This window comes from Erithacus rubecula (assembly GCF_903797595.1).
Source record: "Erithacus rubecula genome assembly, chromosome: 13".
Lineage (NCBI taxonomy): Eukaryota > Metazoa > Chordata > Aves > Passeriformes > Muscicapidae > Erithacus > Erithacus rubecula.
Genome location: NC_136665.1, coordinates 5,432,763 through 5,450,307, shown reverse-complemented (window position 1 = coordinate 5,450,307; position 17,545 = coordinate 5,432,763). Strand labels below are relative to the sequence as shown.

The following is a 17,545-nucleotide window of genomic DNA, read 5'->3' as shown; positions in this document are numbered from 1 at the left end:
AATTTAAAAGGCAAAGAACTATTAATTTCAATTAAGAGGACAGAAAAATGTAGTTTGTTTTCTTTTGACAGATTTCAAAACAGCATAAGAATCAGCAAGTCTGTATCTGTATCTACTCCTTCCAGCCAGACAATGGATACAGCTGCTCTTGGCTCTGCAAGGCCACTCCTTTCCCTTCACTATCACATTCTGGCTTCTCTGTGATAATTTTTCAATCACCAAATTCTCGTATAAAATATCTTCGGCAATGTTTACCAAGTGGGAATTACTACGTTTAGAAAATATTTCTAAGTACAAGCTGAAGACACTAGAAAGCATTTCAGCCTGGGCACTGAGGTCACCAGAATGAACTCCACAATGCCACTGCAGAGAGATTTTTTTAAGCAGTCTGAGGAACTGCAGAGCTGCTACATAATTGAAGTAAAACCTTTCAACTGCATACATCTGAGCACACATTTTTCATCCCTTGACATTTTTTGGTCCATCCAAACACTGCAAAGGGAACACTGATCATTATAAACATGCCACTTGTACATTCTGAAACTGCCCAGTTCAGATCTTAGACCAGCAATATAATATGCTGTTAGCACACCTAAACTACCAGCTTTACATGGAATTGTAGAACTTCTGAACATCTGAATTTTCAACAATAAAAAACCAAACAATCCAGAGGCTGAGACTGAACAAGTAAAGAAACAAGATATAAGGAAAATGTTGGAACAAAAGGAAATATTTACCATCCAATAAAGAAATCTTCAATATGTGCAATTCTTTGTAGAAAATCTTATTAAATATATTGAACATTCAATCGCACAGACAAAATAATTTTTATTGAGACAAATTTGTTCATGCTGGCATTTAAAATCTCAGACAAGCCCAAAAAACAATGGAATGAAAGTAAGAAGTTCTATGAGTAACCTTATGAGCCACACCATCAGTGATTGTACTCAACACCTTCTGCAGACAATACCCAAAACCTCTTCCAGCTAAGGCTTCAGAGTATTTCTGACAAGTTAATCAATGCCCTCAGACATGAAAGATCTGCTGAATGAAATAATCTCACAGAGCCAGCAGGGACACACACTGTGGATTCTATTAATTTACTTGTAAACGTCAGGATTTTCTGTTCCCCACTTTGCACTTCAAACAGTGACAGCTCAATCCCTCTGCACCACATTCTGCTCTGCTCCACAACACTCACACTGGTCTTGGTCCTTGCCCTAGGCTTCTCCTCAGCTTTTGGGTATTTTTATGGCATTTATCAATGTGGTTGGTTTTGTGTTTTTTTTTCCCTGACCATTTTCTCCCCAGTTAAGCAGCACCCATGCCAAATTAGGGCCCTCTAAACCACATCAGCCCTCCCACACTTCCCAGCAGCAGGAAGGAGAGCTCTCTACATGTTGTCTGTCACCAAGGTTATGTCAGGGGGTGCACCTTAGATCTTCAGAGGCTGTTTGAAGAAAAGCTTAGAAAAGAATGGTGTACAAAGAGAAAATCATTCACCTCTCTTTTGCTGAACTGACCAGTTCAGAAGACAAAACAATATTCATGTGGCGATTGTCAACATTGCACTCCCTTATCAATGCTTCCAAACACACGTGGAAATCTTTTTTCCATACAGATCTTATGGAAAAATCACAGCCCTTTACTGCCAGCACGTACAAGAACTGCTCTGCCCAGGAGCAGGTCATGTTCCTTTCTTCAAATAGCGGGAGAGGAACTGGCTCCTGACAAAGTGGATGAGCTTGGTCTCTGTGCAGAACATAGTAATGAGGGTTGCTGCAAGGCACAGGGCACCCATGCTGATGTGGATCAGCCTGGCCATCCAGCCCTTGTCACAGCAGAAAAACACCTACAACAAAGAAAACAAGGGATTGCAGGAAAACCAGTCAGCACAAAGTGCATTCATTGTCTCAACAAGAAATAAGGTCAAACACCTCCATCCAATATCACCATCAACCCAAGTATGGTTTTGCACATGCACTGACCCTACAATAAATCATCTTTAGGAGTCACAACATTTCCTAAGTTCTGTCAACAAAAAATAACCATTCAGTAGTTATCTGGTAAATGAGGAAGCTGATGTTATCTGGTGTGCAGAAATGTGTTAATTGAAATGACACAAAACTTTGCTGGTGCTATCAGGCAAGTCTGCTACTGTACAGCAACAGATCAGGCTATTTTCCAACTGGAAATCTCCCACTTCAAAATATAAAATTCTCCTTTCTCAGGCACAATAGATTTTCAAGCTGTCAAATTTTTGTATACATTAAAAAGCTCCCATTACCTTAACAATTGGTCTGCACAATAACCATCTTGTACTGAATAAATGTGTTAAACGTGCTCTTAGCAATTTTTTTCTTCTAGTTTTGGTTATTACTTGTCATTACTACAGAATTTGAAATGCCAGTTTCTTGGTGCCACTGCAAAAATTCTATTATTAATAACTAAGAGCACGAATTAACTACACACAGCAGAAACGTGTTAAATTTTGACTTGTCAGATTCACCTTGTACAGGTGGCAGCAAACATTAACACAAAGACTCCCTTAACAACATACCCTGCCTTCCTGTAATGCAACTCTCCCAGCCTATCCTCAAAAGCCTTTTTTCCTAATGGCACTCCTCTTTTTGTGGACACAAACCTGACAGCAGCATGGGCAGTGAGAGCAGAGAGGAAGGAGCTCACCTCTGAGAAAGCAGTGAGCACTGCACTGAGGATGTAAACCAGCAGCAGAGCTGGTGAGGGCAGCAGGCCCCTGAGGGGTCTGTGAGTGCTTTCTCTGAAGTAGTGATAGATGTAGTGGGTGCTGTGAGCTATTCTGATGCCCATGTTGAAGCAGTTGGCAAGGATAAAGCCCACACTGCCATACCAGTGGGTCAGGAAATAAGAGATGCACAGAAATATGAAAGACAAGGCCAGCATAACAAAATTGTACCTAGGAAAAAAAAAAAATCAGAAATCATTCAATAATGCATGCAGTTACAGCATTCATTTACTAATAACCTTTTATTTTCCAACATAAGTAACAGGCTTTCTCTTACCATCTTCTAGTGAAAATAAATTTGAGAAATGAGATGATAAAAAAAATCATTTGAAAGAATAGAAAATACATCCATCAAATTAAACCCTGAACTACATTATGTGAATGAAATTCTATTATAATAATCAGTTGTGCACTCATTGCAGAAAATCAAATTTAATAACAATTATTAATAATGTAAAAAGTTGTGCATTTTTTGCTAATTTATATTAGGAATATATTAAAGAAAATGAATGCTCAAGAACAAATTGCCACTTTATTTCATGTCTGTTATAAATAGTGACTGGTAAAACCAGTGCACATGTTAGAGGGGCTGTGAAAGCAATCCTTGCTAAGCTGAAAAAGGTCCCACTTTGGTTGTGAAAAAAAGACCTCACTGCAAGTAATTTGAAAGGGCCACATCAGGGACAGCCTAAACACAGAATGAGGAAATAATCCAGGCTAAAAGGGCTCTGAGGAGTCAGCCTAGTCTTACAAAGCAGTAAACCACTGGATTCACACCCACAGCTTGGATGATTCCTAACTGTACGTCCAGTACCTGTACGTGAAAAATGTTAATAGTTGCAAATTTCCAATGAGTCTAGTGGTTGTCCTAAAATATGTAACTTCAAGCTCATCTGTGCAGAAAACACATTTAAAATACTTTACCAGTTAGTGATGTGCCAAAAGCTAAATCAACAATCTTTATTTCTTAGTTTCTGACCTTTTAACCCTTTTTTACCTTTAGGAAAACTTTTCAACTTTTGCTAAAGCTTCTACATCTAAATCTAAATGCAGACAGCCTAGAAAGAAGTTACTTTTCTGTGGGGCAGGATATTATTTGTGCCAGTTTCAAAAGCACCAATTCCTTTTTTAAAGTCAGCACAAATAAACTTACAGGAACATTTTGGAGACACTGTTTCCTACCTGTCCACTTCTTCTTTGCACATTAAGGCAAATGTAAAACATTCTGTTACTCCATTGACAGCAAGAAACAGGACATACAGTGAGTAACACCGAAGGAGATCTGGACCTGAAAAACACATTAGAAAGATAAATAGTTAATGATTTCTTCTAACAAACCACTTTGTTTCTACAGGCACTGATACTCAGAAGTTGTAATGTTAATACTAATAAAGGAAACTCAACTTAATTTGAACAAGTTTCCTGTCTAGCTATCTTGAAAAGAACATAAATGAATAAGGAGAAGGATTCTGATGAGCTAAGTAGCAGTTTCACAGGAAACAAACTGCTGATTTATAAAAAATTCATAATAGCTGTAGGGTTTTTATCTCTAAAGAGTGGTGGTTTTTTGCCAGGTCCATAAATCTTTACCTGTTCCAGAGCTGAGCATTGAGCCTCCATAAATATCCAGAGCCAGTTGAGAATAGGCATAGCCAAAAACAGTGATGGTGAGGCCAATCAGAAGCACAAATTTCAGCAGCAATTCCAATACATTTGCAGCCATTGCAACATCATCCTGAAAGAAAAGTAGTAAATCACATGAACCAAAATCAATGTAATAATAGCCACTCTCATGCAGAAATGCTGCTTCAGAGAAACAAATCAGTTTGCATTGTGTAAAAAGGTGTGAAACTTATCCTTTGTTATTGAATTATCCACACATTTGCTCTTAACTTGGTAATGTTTTTTACATGTTTATTATTCCATTTTTTCAGTTCTACACACCAGGTAGGTTTTATATAAAATATACACACACAGACATCTCCCTTAGCCCACCAAGGACCTGAAGCACAGGATTTAACTGTGTGCTTATGTGCAATTAGCAGGACTGCTACAGGCTGGATTTTATGAGTGAAGAATACTACTCTGTTCTCTGGAACAAAGCTCTTGTTCATTAATCCTCCTCATATAACTCAAACACACAAGAAAAATTCAATTCTTTTCTTGCTAAAGCTGCACTCTTCAGAAACAATATGTAACAGCTATTGATACGTTTAAGTAAATAAAGTACTTCCAGATAGCATTTATTTAATAGATTTCATTATTTAAATAATGGCTTGCTATATCTGGAAGTACACAGTAGGGTAGGCTTTCCATCACACTGTTTGGAACAGCTGATGTCAACTTTATTGATGCAAGGCAGCACTATGCCACTGCATATTTTTATTTCTATTTCATAAGTATTTTACCTATTCCCTTTTCTTTTTGGTCCAGCCTCACTCAACATTTTTGCTCTCCACTTTTCAATCTTCAAATTTAAACACACATTTCTGTCAGCCACACACCAGTGATGCAACTTATCTGTAACAAAAATCAAGCATTTGCAGGTAATTAATCCAAAATAAACATACCTGCTTCTGATCCTTTACAGTCTTCCCTCTCTCCAACACTTTAGCAAAAAATACATAGAAGCTCTCCTCAATGGGCAAAAAGACAAACCTTGCCACCAGTGAACCAAGGTTATTCACAATATCATATACACCTTTAAAAAACAAACAAACAAACAAAAAAAAAGCAATCTCAGAGTTTTTTAATTCCAAGTCTTTAATAACAACATAAATTCTAATTTAACATCTCCAAAAAAAAGAGAAAATAAGTGGTATTTAGAGCAACATTGAAACAGCATTCTCTAAAAATTCTGACAGTCAAGCAACTACAGCTTAAAATTGCATAATTTGCTCATGGCAAAGGTAAGACAAAAGCACCAACTACACAGAAGTGAATCTAGAACAGCACCAAACCACACTTAAAATTCTTGCTGTAGAGAATTTAGAGGATCCTGATAAAGTTCACTGATTGAGATCAGGAATGTAAGGATTCACTGATACAGGAGAAGACAAAGATACACATCTAGTGAACGTCCCTGCCCATGGCAGGGGGATTGGAACTAGATAATCTTGAAGGTCATTTCCAATCCAGGTTATTCTGTAATTTCATTATCTTAAATTAAAGTTTATTTTAAACATTCCCTGAAATGCATCTCAAAGACTTTGAAACATTCTCAGATTTCCCAACTGTCTTCAAACACTTTTCAGAACCACATGAAGAGCAGTGACAAAGAAAACTCTCTCACCATTCCACAATACAATCACACTTACCCTGATCTCCAAAATTTAACACATTCAAAAAAGTCATCATATATCGTTCACCTGTAAGTGAAAATAAGTTCAAAATAAAGAATTGTAAGTTCAAAATAAAGAACTTCAGAACAAGTCCCTAAAATCTTTCACAATACTTGTTCAAGCACTTCCAATACTAAGTCTTCAGTATATTTGACAAAGTCAAATGGGACACCACCTAGTTCTGAAAACCCTCAAAAACTCCATTCAGGTCACCAATAATGTTCCCCCACTCAAGCTTTCTGAAGCTTTAAGTCAATTTTGTGAATAGTTTTCACAAGCCCTCTTCCCTCCCTTGACTCCTCTGTCAAGCCTCACCCTCTGTCAAAATCTGTTTCAAGAAGGATTGTTTGAAGAAACTCCAAGTCAAGCGTGCTTCCTTCCAGTTCACAAAGGTCTGAAAAAAATATTGAAATGTAACAAATGTGATTGAAATTATAGAGTAGAAATAAAAAAACAACAAGGCAGTGCAACACTGCAGAGTAGCTCTAACTGCAGTAGTGAGGAAACTCACAATGCCACAGTTACTAACCACTAATGTAAAGTACTGCTAAATTCAAGCACCAACAGCACTGCTCTGGCAAAAACTGATCCCTTGTTGAAAAGCACTGTTGCTGCAGACAAAGTACCCATAAGAGCATTCTACAGAAAATACTAACAGGGTTAGAGTTAGGAAAAAAACACCCAGGGTGTTTAATGTGCCAGTATAACTCTCAGCCTCACTGGAGATATGAATTGTTTACTGCTCTTCAAACTGTCCTTATAAGACTTGCAACCAAGAACCACCTTTATTATTTTCAATCTGTATATTTTAACCAGAATGTTGTCTTCCTCAACGAGTCTTTTCATTTCTTTCTTTGCCTCATTTTTGTTTGAAAGATACTTGAATATCTCTAGAATGCTGTAGAACATCGTGGTTATTTTCTGCAGAGATCAAAGGACCAAAAATCCACTGTTACATGGTTCTGGTTTCTTTTCTGCCTCAAATCCAATGATAGCTGGTCATATCCCTGCACAGTGCAGATAGTTGTCTACTAATATTTTACACAAACCAAGTCAGCAACAACAAACCCATAAACACAAAGAGTTCAAGTTTCATGATGTTTTTCTGACAACCTTCAAACTCAATTTCTATGTAATATTTTTTACTTAATCTATTATTTATTCTACAGTACAAAAATAACCCCAAACCCACTCAATTAACTCCACAGTTTAAAAGCAACATTCAAAGTGACCTCACATGAGATTTTAAGAAGAAAATCAATGAATAAATTGTGCAACTTACCTCATCTTCCACAAAACTAGGTAGTAGAGCTTTCACTCTAGCAACTGGAAATGACTTCTTGGTTGCTTCAGGAGATCCCAAAAACATCACAAAATAGATTACATAGCATGCTACCAGAACACTGACATATAAAAGCTGGGAAGATCAGGAAGGAGACAACAAAATCAGTGGAACAAAATTAACTTAGAAATGCAGAATTATATACTAGGTGAAAATACAGTGAGAAGAAAATATAAGTAGTTTTTGTGCCTACTAAGTATTAAACTAGGTAAGGATTTGAACAGTTCTTAAGAATGCTGTTGATCTTTTTATCTATTTTTAACCTGTAGGTTATCATAGACCTTTGCAAATTTTCATGTTTTATTCAGCATTTTTAGAACATTTAAGGTCCAATTATAAAGCAATTACTCAATCAAAAGTCAAGCTGACTGAGTAGCTACTGCCTACATCTCTTACTTCATAGAACATTTCCAATTTCCATCAGTTATAACCAATCTACAACAGCCAGGGCAAAAACTGAAGGAAAAAGATTATCCCTCCTTCATTGTCATCAAGAAAAAGTTTTAACCTGAATTAATTGTACTTGATTATCACCTTCTGATAAGGTAATGCAGGTTGGTGGTACAGGCTGCTAAAGTTCTGAGTGATAAGAATAACATAACCTTATTTGCAAGATGTGCCTTCACAGATGGAAGGTGTTGCCTTGTACCTCCCTTTAACTCAATGTCAAAGCACCAAGTCAATAATGAGTATCAGGAAAATATCAAATATAAATTCTAAATCTTAAAACTCCCAGGAGCTTTTTCTCTCAGCTCCCTAAAGTTCTTCAGCAGGCTAAATGTCAAAAGGAAATTAAAATTCAGCTGAGAGAGAACAAAGGGAACTTACCTGAGCCAAGGAAAAAATGTAAAGGCCCCAGTGAGGATAAAGGATTACTAAAGTAACAGTCAAAATGCATTTTGACACAACTGAAAGGCTTTCAGCAATTACCTTCAAGAAACACAAAACAGAGAAGGGTTATTTTCTGGCAACATAACCACATACACAAGCTTAAAATACATATGTTTAATGCACAGAATTTATGTAGGAATGTAAGAGTTTCAAAGTCAGTGTGACTTTGTCACAGTTTCTTTCTGCTGAGCTGGCCAGCTTAGATTGATATTTCTATGTAAGATTTCTATTCTAGCATTTCACAGTTTCTCTATTGCATTTTCCCAGTCCTTTGTAGAGGACATAAAGGAGAACATTTTGCTGGAGACTGTCATGTTCTCAATAGATACATTTCACAATTTTATGTAGAATTGTGGAAGCAGCGTGTCTCTCCCTCCACTCAAAACCTATGTTTCAGGATTTAATGATCTTTAAGGTAACAATGTCTAAATAAACCAACTTGCTTCCTTTAATGGGTACAAATTCCTGGATATGTCACAAAACAGGCCATACAGTGCTAAAAAGTACACACAGGGGGTTTTATATGTTTGAACATACAAAGATCTAAGTCAATAATCTGCTCTTTCCAGTAAAGATTCCCTCCACATGCACACATACCCCATGGACTTTACTGACCTTAAGTCTCACAAACAAATGAGCTTGTGCTAAAACCCAGAATGGCTCTCCCAGGAGTTCAATAATGGCAGAAAGACCAAATGCCACTACACCAGCCTGATAGTGAGGAACCACAGAAGGGTCAGGTACTTCAAGCAAGTACAGCCAGACTAGGCCCAAGATAAGAGACCAAAAGACACCAAGAGGGACTCTAAAAAGGTAACATAAAAACTAATTAATGGAAATGTTACTTCAGCAGGAAAAAAAAAAAAGACACAAAAAAAATTAGATGACAATACCACATACGGCCACAATTATTACCCAAAAAAAGGCCCTGAGGAATTAATTCCCATTTTTACCACACCAAGAATGAATATTTTCCTTTGCAATGAACACCCTTAAGGTACTCTCTGCAAGACACAGAAAACATTTTTCTGAGTTGCCCATTTTCTACTCCAAAGTCATAAGGTCAAATATCTGCATTTTCATGCCTTAGGACCAAACAATTCTGATCTCACATCAGCCTGCACATCCTGTTCTGCTGACACTGTTTCAGAAACACAGAGCTTCTGGCAGACTCCATCAAGTTTTATATCATTGGAGCAAGATCTCTTTGACCCTCACACTATCAGACCCCTAAGATATTTGACATCCAGCTCCTAAGACATATTTCAGATGCTTCATCAAAGTTAACCTTCATTTGAAGTCATACTTCTCTGTAGGAAAAATGTAAAAAAATGTAAAACAAAAAAGACACAGTCAATGACACCTCTGTCATTTAATGATCACTTGAAGGGCTATCACATTGCAGAAAGCTGACTATGGTACAGCTTAGAGAACAGAAACAACACATTTTAAATATTAGTATTAGACCTCTCCCTGACAATCTCTCTGCCTCATGCAGATGGCCTCATATAACCCCCCAATCCTGGGCCAGATCCAGCTAAAGCTGGGCAGTTCCAGGGAAAGTCGGGTGCCCCAATGGGAGAATACTATTTTATCATGCAGGGGTAGTTCTCCACCATATAAGGCAGGTAAATTTACTTCCCAGCCTAACCCAGCTGGGGCTACACAGCAGCTAGAGCTGACAGAACCAGGAACCAGAAGGAAGAAACAAGCCATAAAATCCACTTTATCCACACTGCTAAGCATGATTGCTTGTTGCAGCGTCCTGTGGACTTTAAGCTGTTCTGCTGTAAACAGCACCACAGCTGAAAGAAGCAACCCTACTTCCTCCCTGTTGTTTAATTCCAACTCTTTCTTCCACCTTTTCCCACCTCTCCTACCCAAATATTTATGTTCCAGGTTCACAAATGTACAGGTAATAAAAGAACTTTTTTTTTTTTTTTTTTTTCTGTAAAAGAAATTGACCAGGAAGAGGAAGAAGAAACAAAGGATTACATGCAAAAGGGTTTTCCTTCAACAGCTATGGCCTAAATGAAACTCAAACAACAGAAGAAATGGCACTTTTGGCAAAGAATCTCCTCATGTGCTCCAACATGAAATAAAGTCCACAAATGCTAAAGCACCAGAATTGAGCAGTTTCCTACATCAGAAATATGACTGAAGCTTCTGAAGGCTGAAACAATTTCATCAGTAAATGAACACTTCCTCTCATTCTGTGAGCTACCAGACAAAAATGAGAAATTCTAAAGAAGCAAACTCCTAAAGGTATCTTACGTCAGCCACAGGAGATTAATTGTTTTGGTCCAGTTTCTCTTGGTACTTCCACTCAAACAAGCTCTGCGAAATGCCTCCCTGGCGAGGAAGCCAACTGTTGAGTACAGCAGAGTCAGCCTAAAATGGGTGAAAAGGAAAAAAAAAATTAACATTTAAACGGCAGAAATACATGTTGCAGACTGAACGCGAGGATACAGAGTACATCCTATAGGAAAAGCACATTGTATCTAGTTTTTCCTCTGCAAACTGATGGTTTAAACACAAAACGCTAGAAGTGTTTCAGGCCAAAACAGACCTGGGGAGGCACGAAATGAGCAAACACTGTGGCACAGCGAACAGATTGCTGAGCATCAGTGGGAGCATGGCCAGCGACAGAGCAGCACGGAGCACAGGCTCTGCCCCAGAGCCCCACCTCACCTGACATTGACCACGCCGATGAGCTCCCGGGACAGGTAGCGCAGGGTGAAGGCGTTCAGCCCGAAGGTGACCACCCGGAACAGCACCTGTGAAAGAAGCCGCACGGGAAGCACCTGCGGCGCCCCGCCGAGCAGCCGCAGCAGCAGGAGGATGAGGAGGAAGGAGGGAGGGACGGCCCCGCACCTGCAGCAGGGCGCTGGACGAGGCCAGCCGGGCGGTCTGGCCCAGCACGTCCTGCGCCGCCATCGCCCCGCTCCCGCCGCCAGGAAGTGGCGCGGCCGCCGTCGCGCAGCATTCCGTCAGCGGGGCGGGACCGCCCGGCCCGGCCCGGCCCGGCCCTGAGGGGACACGGCGGCACCACCCGACCCTGCGGCACCGCCCCGCGCTGAGGGGACACCGAGCGCCAGGGCGGGACACTGAGGGCACACGGCGCGGAGGATGCCGCCCGCGACAAAGGGCGAATGGCCGAAGAACTTCAGCCCGCAAAAGGGAGGCGCAGCGCCACAGGGCTCCGAAGGCAGCCCAGAGCTGCAGCCTGCGCTACCCCAGAGAGTGCTGAAGAGCTTCCGAGTTCCGCCAATCCCTTTCTAAACTGAGGGCAAACCACCAACCTTCCCTGACCTAAGGAGAAACACAGCCGAAACGGAGGGAAGGGGAAAAGATCCTCCTTCATTCTGTGGAGAAAAAAACCCCGACCAAACAAAACCAAAGCCAACCCAAAAAAACCCACCACATAAAACCCACCCCAAACGCACTTTCAAATACCAAGATGCAATTTAATTGCAACAGATTGGATTTGATGATACAGTGCATTGAAGCCTTCCAAGCAGGCAAGACTCTGGACTCAGTGTCTAAGTCAGGACAGATCCAGACTATTTTGGGTCACTGTTTAAGCAGTGATATATAAAAAGATTCTATCTTTCTGTGTTACAGAACATTCCCTTCAGAAGCACGGCACTTCTAGCTCAGAGGTCACATTTTTCTTAGCAATGCTAGAGTTGATCTGAGACTTTTTCCTGTCTAACAGCAGCAGCTACAAAGAGCATGGGGGAGGGAAGTATCTGAGCCCTACTTGATTACAGCTTCTTAGTGACAGACTATGAAGAACAGCAATTTAAACCAGGGTCTTCTCAGAATCTGGAGAATGAACTAAAATTCTTCAACCTCATGCAAAGCAGCCACCTCTCCATCAATTGTCTTCTGCATGAAACCTCCTCCTCTGAGCCATTTCACCCACCACTTTATTCTTTCCGTGTTCATACTGAGGTTTTCCAAACTGCTTTTTTTTCCATTTGGTCATTTTTCCTAATAGCTTTATTTAAGTAATTTAGAAGTGATGTATGTGGCAGAAGAGTATATCCTATGATAAAAAACCCCCACCTACAAAAACCTACAAAAAACAAACAAACAAAACAGAAAAAAAAACCCCAAAAAGCAGTTGTTTTCCCTTTGTAAAGATAGAGAGATGGGGAGACAATTTGTGTTGAGTAATTGAAGAGACTGATTTTGTTATAGAAGAAAATCAATTGTAGCTGGAGGGGAGGAAACCTTGCATTCCCCTCTCTTTAAGCAGTTTCCAGTTATCGAATGGGTAAAATCAACTAAAATATTGTCCTTTCTCAAACTCGGGAGTTTGCTTTTGTGGCAGTAAAGGGTGACAGCAGAAATGAAAAAAGACTTTTAGTTTGTTATGGCTTGTGCTGATCTCCATGAGGGTGGATGAACTGGGGGATTAAAACCCATTATAAACTCCCAGATAAGCTAAACAGGGAAAAAAAGATGCAGTTGAGGAGCATGAAGCATACACCATAGAACTGTTCAGATTGGAAAGGACCCTGGAGATCAGAGAGCCCAACTGGGAACCGAGCACTGCCAGGTCCACCACCGAACCGTATCCCTAAGCACCACATCTACTCGGGTTTGAAATCCCTCCAGGGATGGCGACTCCACCTCTCCCTGAGCAGCCTGCTCCTGTACTGTTTGGTTGAAGACATTTTTCTTAATATCCAATCTAAACTTCCCCTGGCACAACTTGAGGCGGTTTGCTCTCATTTTATTGTTTGTTATTTGGGAGGAGAGACCAACACCTACCTGGCTGCAAAAATCTCCTTCCAGACAGCTGAGCCTCTTCTTCTTCAGTTATCAGGTGCCTCTGCAGCTGCTCCAGACCTCTCAACCATCTTAATTTCCCTTCTCTGGCCACGCTCCAGCATCTACCAACACTCCAGTAAGAAGGACTCATGTTATTTCTCTCTGCACGCAAACATTTCCGTGACAAAAGGGGGTAATTTCAAGGACTAAAACATGAGGATTCACAGCGCTTGCTACCTGGAGGCCATGGTCTGACCTTTTCAGGCATGTGCCCTGGGCAACAGTAAGTGACAATGAGCGATGTTCTGTTGGACATATTGGCTTGTCACCTCATAAAGCCGAAACAGAAACAGCTGCAAAGCCTGAGGGGGGTGGAAAAAAGAGGAGTAATAACTGTAACCCCGAGCGTTTTTTATAGGAAGCAGCTCTGGCAGGCGGAGCCTCTGGGCACTGGCGCGGTTGGGCCGCGCGGTGGCGGCAGCGGCCCCGCCACGGCCCGGACGGGACAGCGCCGCTTCCGAACCGCTGCGGGCTGGGGCCGAGCACCAACAGCCCCGCTGGTGACGGGAACGGGACTCGGCACAACCCCAGCTCGCAGCACGAGCAGCGTTTCACACAACAGCCTAAATGGGAGGGAAACTTAAAGCTCATCTTGTTCCAACCCCTTGCCATGAGCAGGGACACTTTCCACTAGACAATGCTGCTCCAAGCCCTGTCCAATCTGGCTTTCAGCACTTCTGAGACGGGGCACCCACAGCTTCTCCAGGAAACCTGTGCCAGTGCCTCACCACCCCCCACAGTAAAGAGCTTTTTCCTAATATCTAATCTAAATCTACTCTCTAGGTGAAGCATTCCCACTTGCCCTATAACTCCACACACTCTAAAGTCTCTCTCCAACTTTCCCGTAAGTTCCCTCCAGCTATTGGAAGGTCACAGTTAGATTACCCCAAAACATTCTCTTTTCCAGGCTGAACAGCCCCAATTCTCTTAGCCTTTCCTTAAGCAGAGGTGCTCCAACCCTCGATTCATCTTGGCATCTCGGTGGCCTCCTCTGGACTGTTTCCACCAGGTCCATGTCCTTCCCATTCTGTGTGCCAGAGCTGGGTGCAGTGTTCCAGGTGGGTCTCACCAGAAGAAAGCAGAGGAAAATCCCCTCCCTTCCCTACTGCCCACACTGCTTTGGATGAAGCCCAGGATATAACTGGTTTTCTGGGTTGCCAGCAGCCCCTTGCTGACCCACATCCAGCTTCTCATCCACCAGCACCCTCAATTCCTTTTCAAAACACAAACTGACATGTCAGCTAAATTAATTTTACTCACAACTATGCCTGAACAGGCTTAACAACTGAGTTGACAGAAAATGCTTGCTTTTAGTAGCATAATTTAAGAACAGGTACAAATTAAAGGGGGACCAAGTTACTGAGCTGGCACACTGTCACAAAATCTTCATGAGAACATGAAGTCAAAACAATTGCTCTCTGATTCCTACAGCAGGCACTGCCCACTTAAAGCATTCCTGCATCTTCTCAGCCCAACATTTTCCACTTTTGGTTGCCCTGAGGCAATTGTGATGGGATACTCTAAAATAGTTCACTTTTCTTAACAGCAAAGGAGGAAAGATTAACCACTACAGAGATTTTTAAATACAAGAGTTAGTCTGTATCTGGAACTAAACTAGGGTGGATTTTCCTCCAGCACAGACCACACACTCCTTGATTTGGCACAATGGGACAAACCCTTGTTTTTATTAGAGGTATGTGAAACCTCCATGTCAGAGTGAACCCCTATGATCTACACTGAAGTTTGGTCAGTCCCAAAAGACCAGACAATATACATGTACACATATACATACAGGCCTTAGAATAAGCTAGGACTGTTCCTTAAGAATTTAAAAAGTGAATATTTTTTTTCTTTCAGTAACTTGGTATCTGTGTTCCACTTGGGGAACTTGGAGTAATTAATTGCCCAACTAATAAAGCATTTCAGGATGAAAAGTAGACTTTGACTTCAAATCACAGCTTTCATATAGACTGGTAGTAGCCTAGAAAACTGTTAAGAACAATTAGAGACCTTCCATAATATCAGCTCCTCAGACAGGAATTCCTCTTCTTCAAAAATATTTCCTAAAGACAAAGTGAGATTGGGAAGCACAAACCTACTGAACCTATTGAATCATTGCATAACCAAAATCAAATCAAATAAAAAGGATCATTACAATTTTGTATTTTATTAATCCAAATAAATGCTGCATTTTAGAGTTAGTAATAGATTTTAATTTCTTCATTTTATTTCTATTCCCTTTAAGGTCCCTTGAGGACTTAATCTAGAAAAATCAACTCTGCTGTGAAATCATAGGCAGCTCAACCTCCTGGAATAGTGCATGATGTAACATCAAATGACAGACTGGACTGTGAGCTGAAAACTGTAGATTTCTGCAGCTACTGAAAGAACTTTCAAGACAGGACTGATTTTGGAAACGAGCAAAACAAATACTCAAAACCCCTGGAGCTGGCTGAGCAACCTTCCCCCTCAATGTCACCCTGCCCAGCTGTTTCAGTGTGAGTGAGATCCCCAGCGCAGGGAGCAGCCCAGAGGTGCTGCTGCTGCAGCCAGCCCTGCCCTGTGCCCGGGCAGGAGGGGACACCCGAGGGCAGCGTGTCCTGCATTAAAGGGTGGATGCACTCTGCTCCTGCCATGCCCCTGCCCACATCTCCTTCCTGTCCCTTGCATCCCAGGAAAGCAGGAGTGGTGCCCAGCTGGAGCTGTAGGATACTGCCCTGCAGAGCTCGCTCATCCCAGTGCCCCTCTGGTCTTTTTCAGGAGCAATGGTCCTTAACACAGCTGCTCTGCCTCTGCTGCAAGTCCACATTTTGCCATTTCATTAATGAGGACAAAACCATGGTGAAAGGTCATTTTTCCTGTTCTGCTCAGAGGTCTTGTGCCAGCAGAGACCAAATTATGTTATCTGGTTTTAATTTTGTTTCTTTTTCAGAAAGAAAGCATAGAAGACATCAGTGTCTTTGTTCCTGATCATATAAAGCTTGTTCCTTTACAGCAATAACTAGGAGGTTGGGGGAACTGCAAGGAGTCACATGGAGACTTACCAGACTAGGCACTAAATCTCATTAAGCTTCCTTCTCTCCTCTGAACACCCCTCTTGGGTCAGAGACATACCCAAGCCTGGGGATGCAACATTTCCAACGCAGCACAGAACTGCAGGAAGAAAAAGAAGAGAGTCACAGGCCATTCACCAGCAAAGGACACATTAGGAGTTACTGCTGTGCCAGTTTTTCTTCCTTCCAACCAATGTCCCCCTGAGGGCTTTTTAGATTAGTTCCCCAGGCCTTGTGCACTGAGTTAATCTCTATGAGCATGTTAAATGATTAAACAAAAAATTTGTAATTTTTTTTTTTCCTGGCTGCATTCTTAGTTAAGCAAGGATTTATGCCCTTGCTTTGGGATAAAAGAATAAAAGGACTTTTTGTAGAATGCAGAGGAGTGGGATTTTCTGTGATATGCAACACTTGAAAAAACAGTGTCACAGCTTTACAGCACAGCCTTTGACTTTGTAGTGCTCATTTTGCCTCACACATTTTTACAGTGCCTTTAATACACTGTTTTTATGTAATTTAGTAACTAGTTTTGCTGCCTTATCAGTTTCAACTGTAAATTCAACTTTTATTTATTGAAATATTTTACATATAGGGGAAAAACACTTTCTTATATATGAAATAATGTAACAAACCAATGTTCTACTCAAGAACAAAACAATGTAGCAAAAATACAAGTCACAGTAAAATATCAAGGATTTTTTATAACTGCTAAATAATTGACCTGCATACTTCACAGTATATTAGGCAGATTTTAAGAAATTACATGTATTGATTAGAAGAGTAAAAACAAGTGTTCTGCACAATGTTGTTTGCCTCCATAAAGGTTTTTGGTTTTTTTTAATGCCTTTTTGATTTAGAAATCTGTGACATTCAACAGACATTTTAAAGATCTACAAAATAAAACCCACCTTCTGGTTATTTCATCTGGGGAAGCAGTAAGTTACAATATTTTGTCACAGGAACTGGCAAGCTCCTTGCTTAGAATTCATACAAAATTAATTTTAAAACACGCACATAATCAATTCTGCACCATCTTATCTGTCCTTTGTGGGGTTTTTTGTATATATTTATATATGTTCAGCTGAAGATGATTTCTGTCTTGCCTTCTTCAGGGGTAGAAATTCCAGCCATTTTTGCTAAGAACTACTTAACAGGCTCTATCTCTGTCACTTCACTGGCTCAGGAAATTTGTATCAGCCCCTCACTCTGAGCACTGGTAGAAAATTTATCTAACCTCTGTGTGCTTTAAAAGTCTATCAATATATGAAATAAGAATACTACAATGGAACAGCTCTTGATCTTTTTGGAA

The 17,545-nt window shown here is 40.7% G+C and overlaps 1 protein-coding gene and 1 long non-coding RNA gene across 2 annotated transcripts; one reads left to right on the top strand and one right to left on the bottom strand.

The window, feature by feature from the left end:
- Nucleotides 1-810: 810 nt before the first annotated feature.
- On the bottom strand, nt 811-11,371 carry RFT1 (RFT1 glycolipid translocator homolog). The gene is made up of 13 exons (XM_079316681.1): nt 11,216-11,371; nt 11,033-11,118; nt 10,616-10,732; nt 8,957-9,146; nt 8,279-8,380; nt 7,391-7,525; nt 6,424-6,502; nt 6,085-6,135; nt 5,338-5,468; nt 4,358-4,502; nt 3,950-4,055; nt 2,689-2,938; nt 811-1,852 (listed from the first exon to the last, which is right to left on the bottom strand). Exons 1-13 carry the CDS (start codon nt 11,276-11,278, stop codon nt 1,688-1,690), a joined length of 1,620 nt encoding a protein of 539 aa, XP_079172807.1. The 5' UTR covers nt 11,279-11,371; the 3' UTR covers nt 811-1,687.
- Nucleotides 11,372-13,158: 1,787 nt separating this feature from the next.
- Nucleotides 13,159-16,612, top strand: LOC306807553. The gene is made up of 2 exons (XR_013775744.1): nt 13,159-13,406; nt 16,116-16,612. It is a non-coding gene; the product is annotated as an uncharacterized lncRNA (long non-coding RNA).
- Nucleotides 16,613-17,545: the final 933 nt, after the last annotated feature.

Excerpts from the sequence above, each read along its gene's own strand:
- RFT1 (XM_079316681.1), bottom strand. The coding sequence starts at position 11,278 with ATGGCGGCGCAGGACGTGCTGGGCCAGACCGCCCGGCTGGCCTCGTCC. Across the intron at positions 4,503-5,337 it reads CTGTAAAGGATCAGAAGCAG|GATGATGTTGCAATGGCTGC; the intron begins GTATGTTTATTT and ends CTTTTCTTTCAG. Across the intron at positions 2,939-3,949 it reads TGCAAAGAAGAAGTGGACAG|GTACAATTTTGTTATGCTGG; the intron begins GTAGGAAACAGT and ends TTTTTTTCCTAG.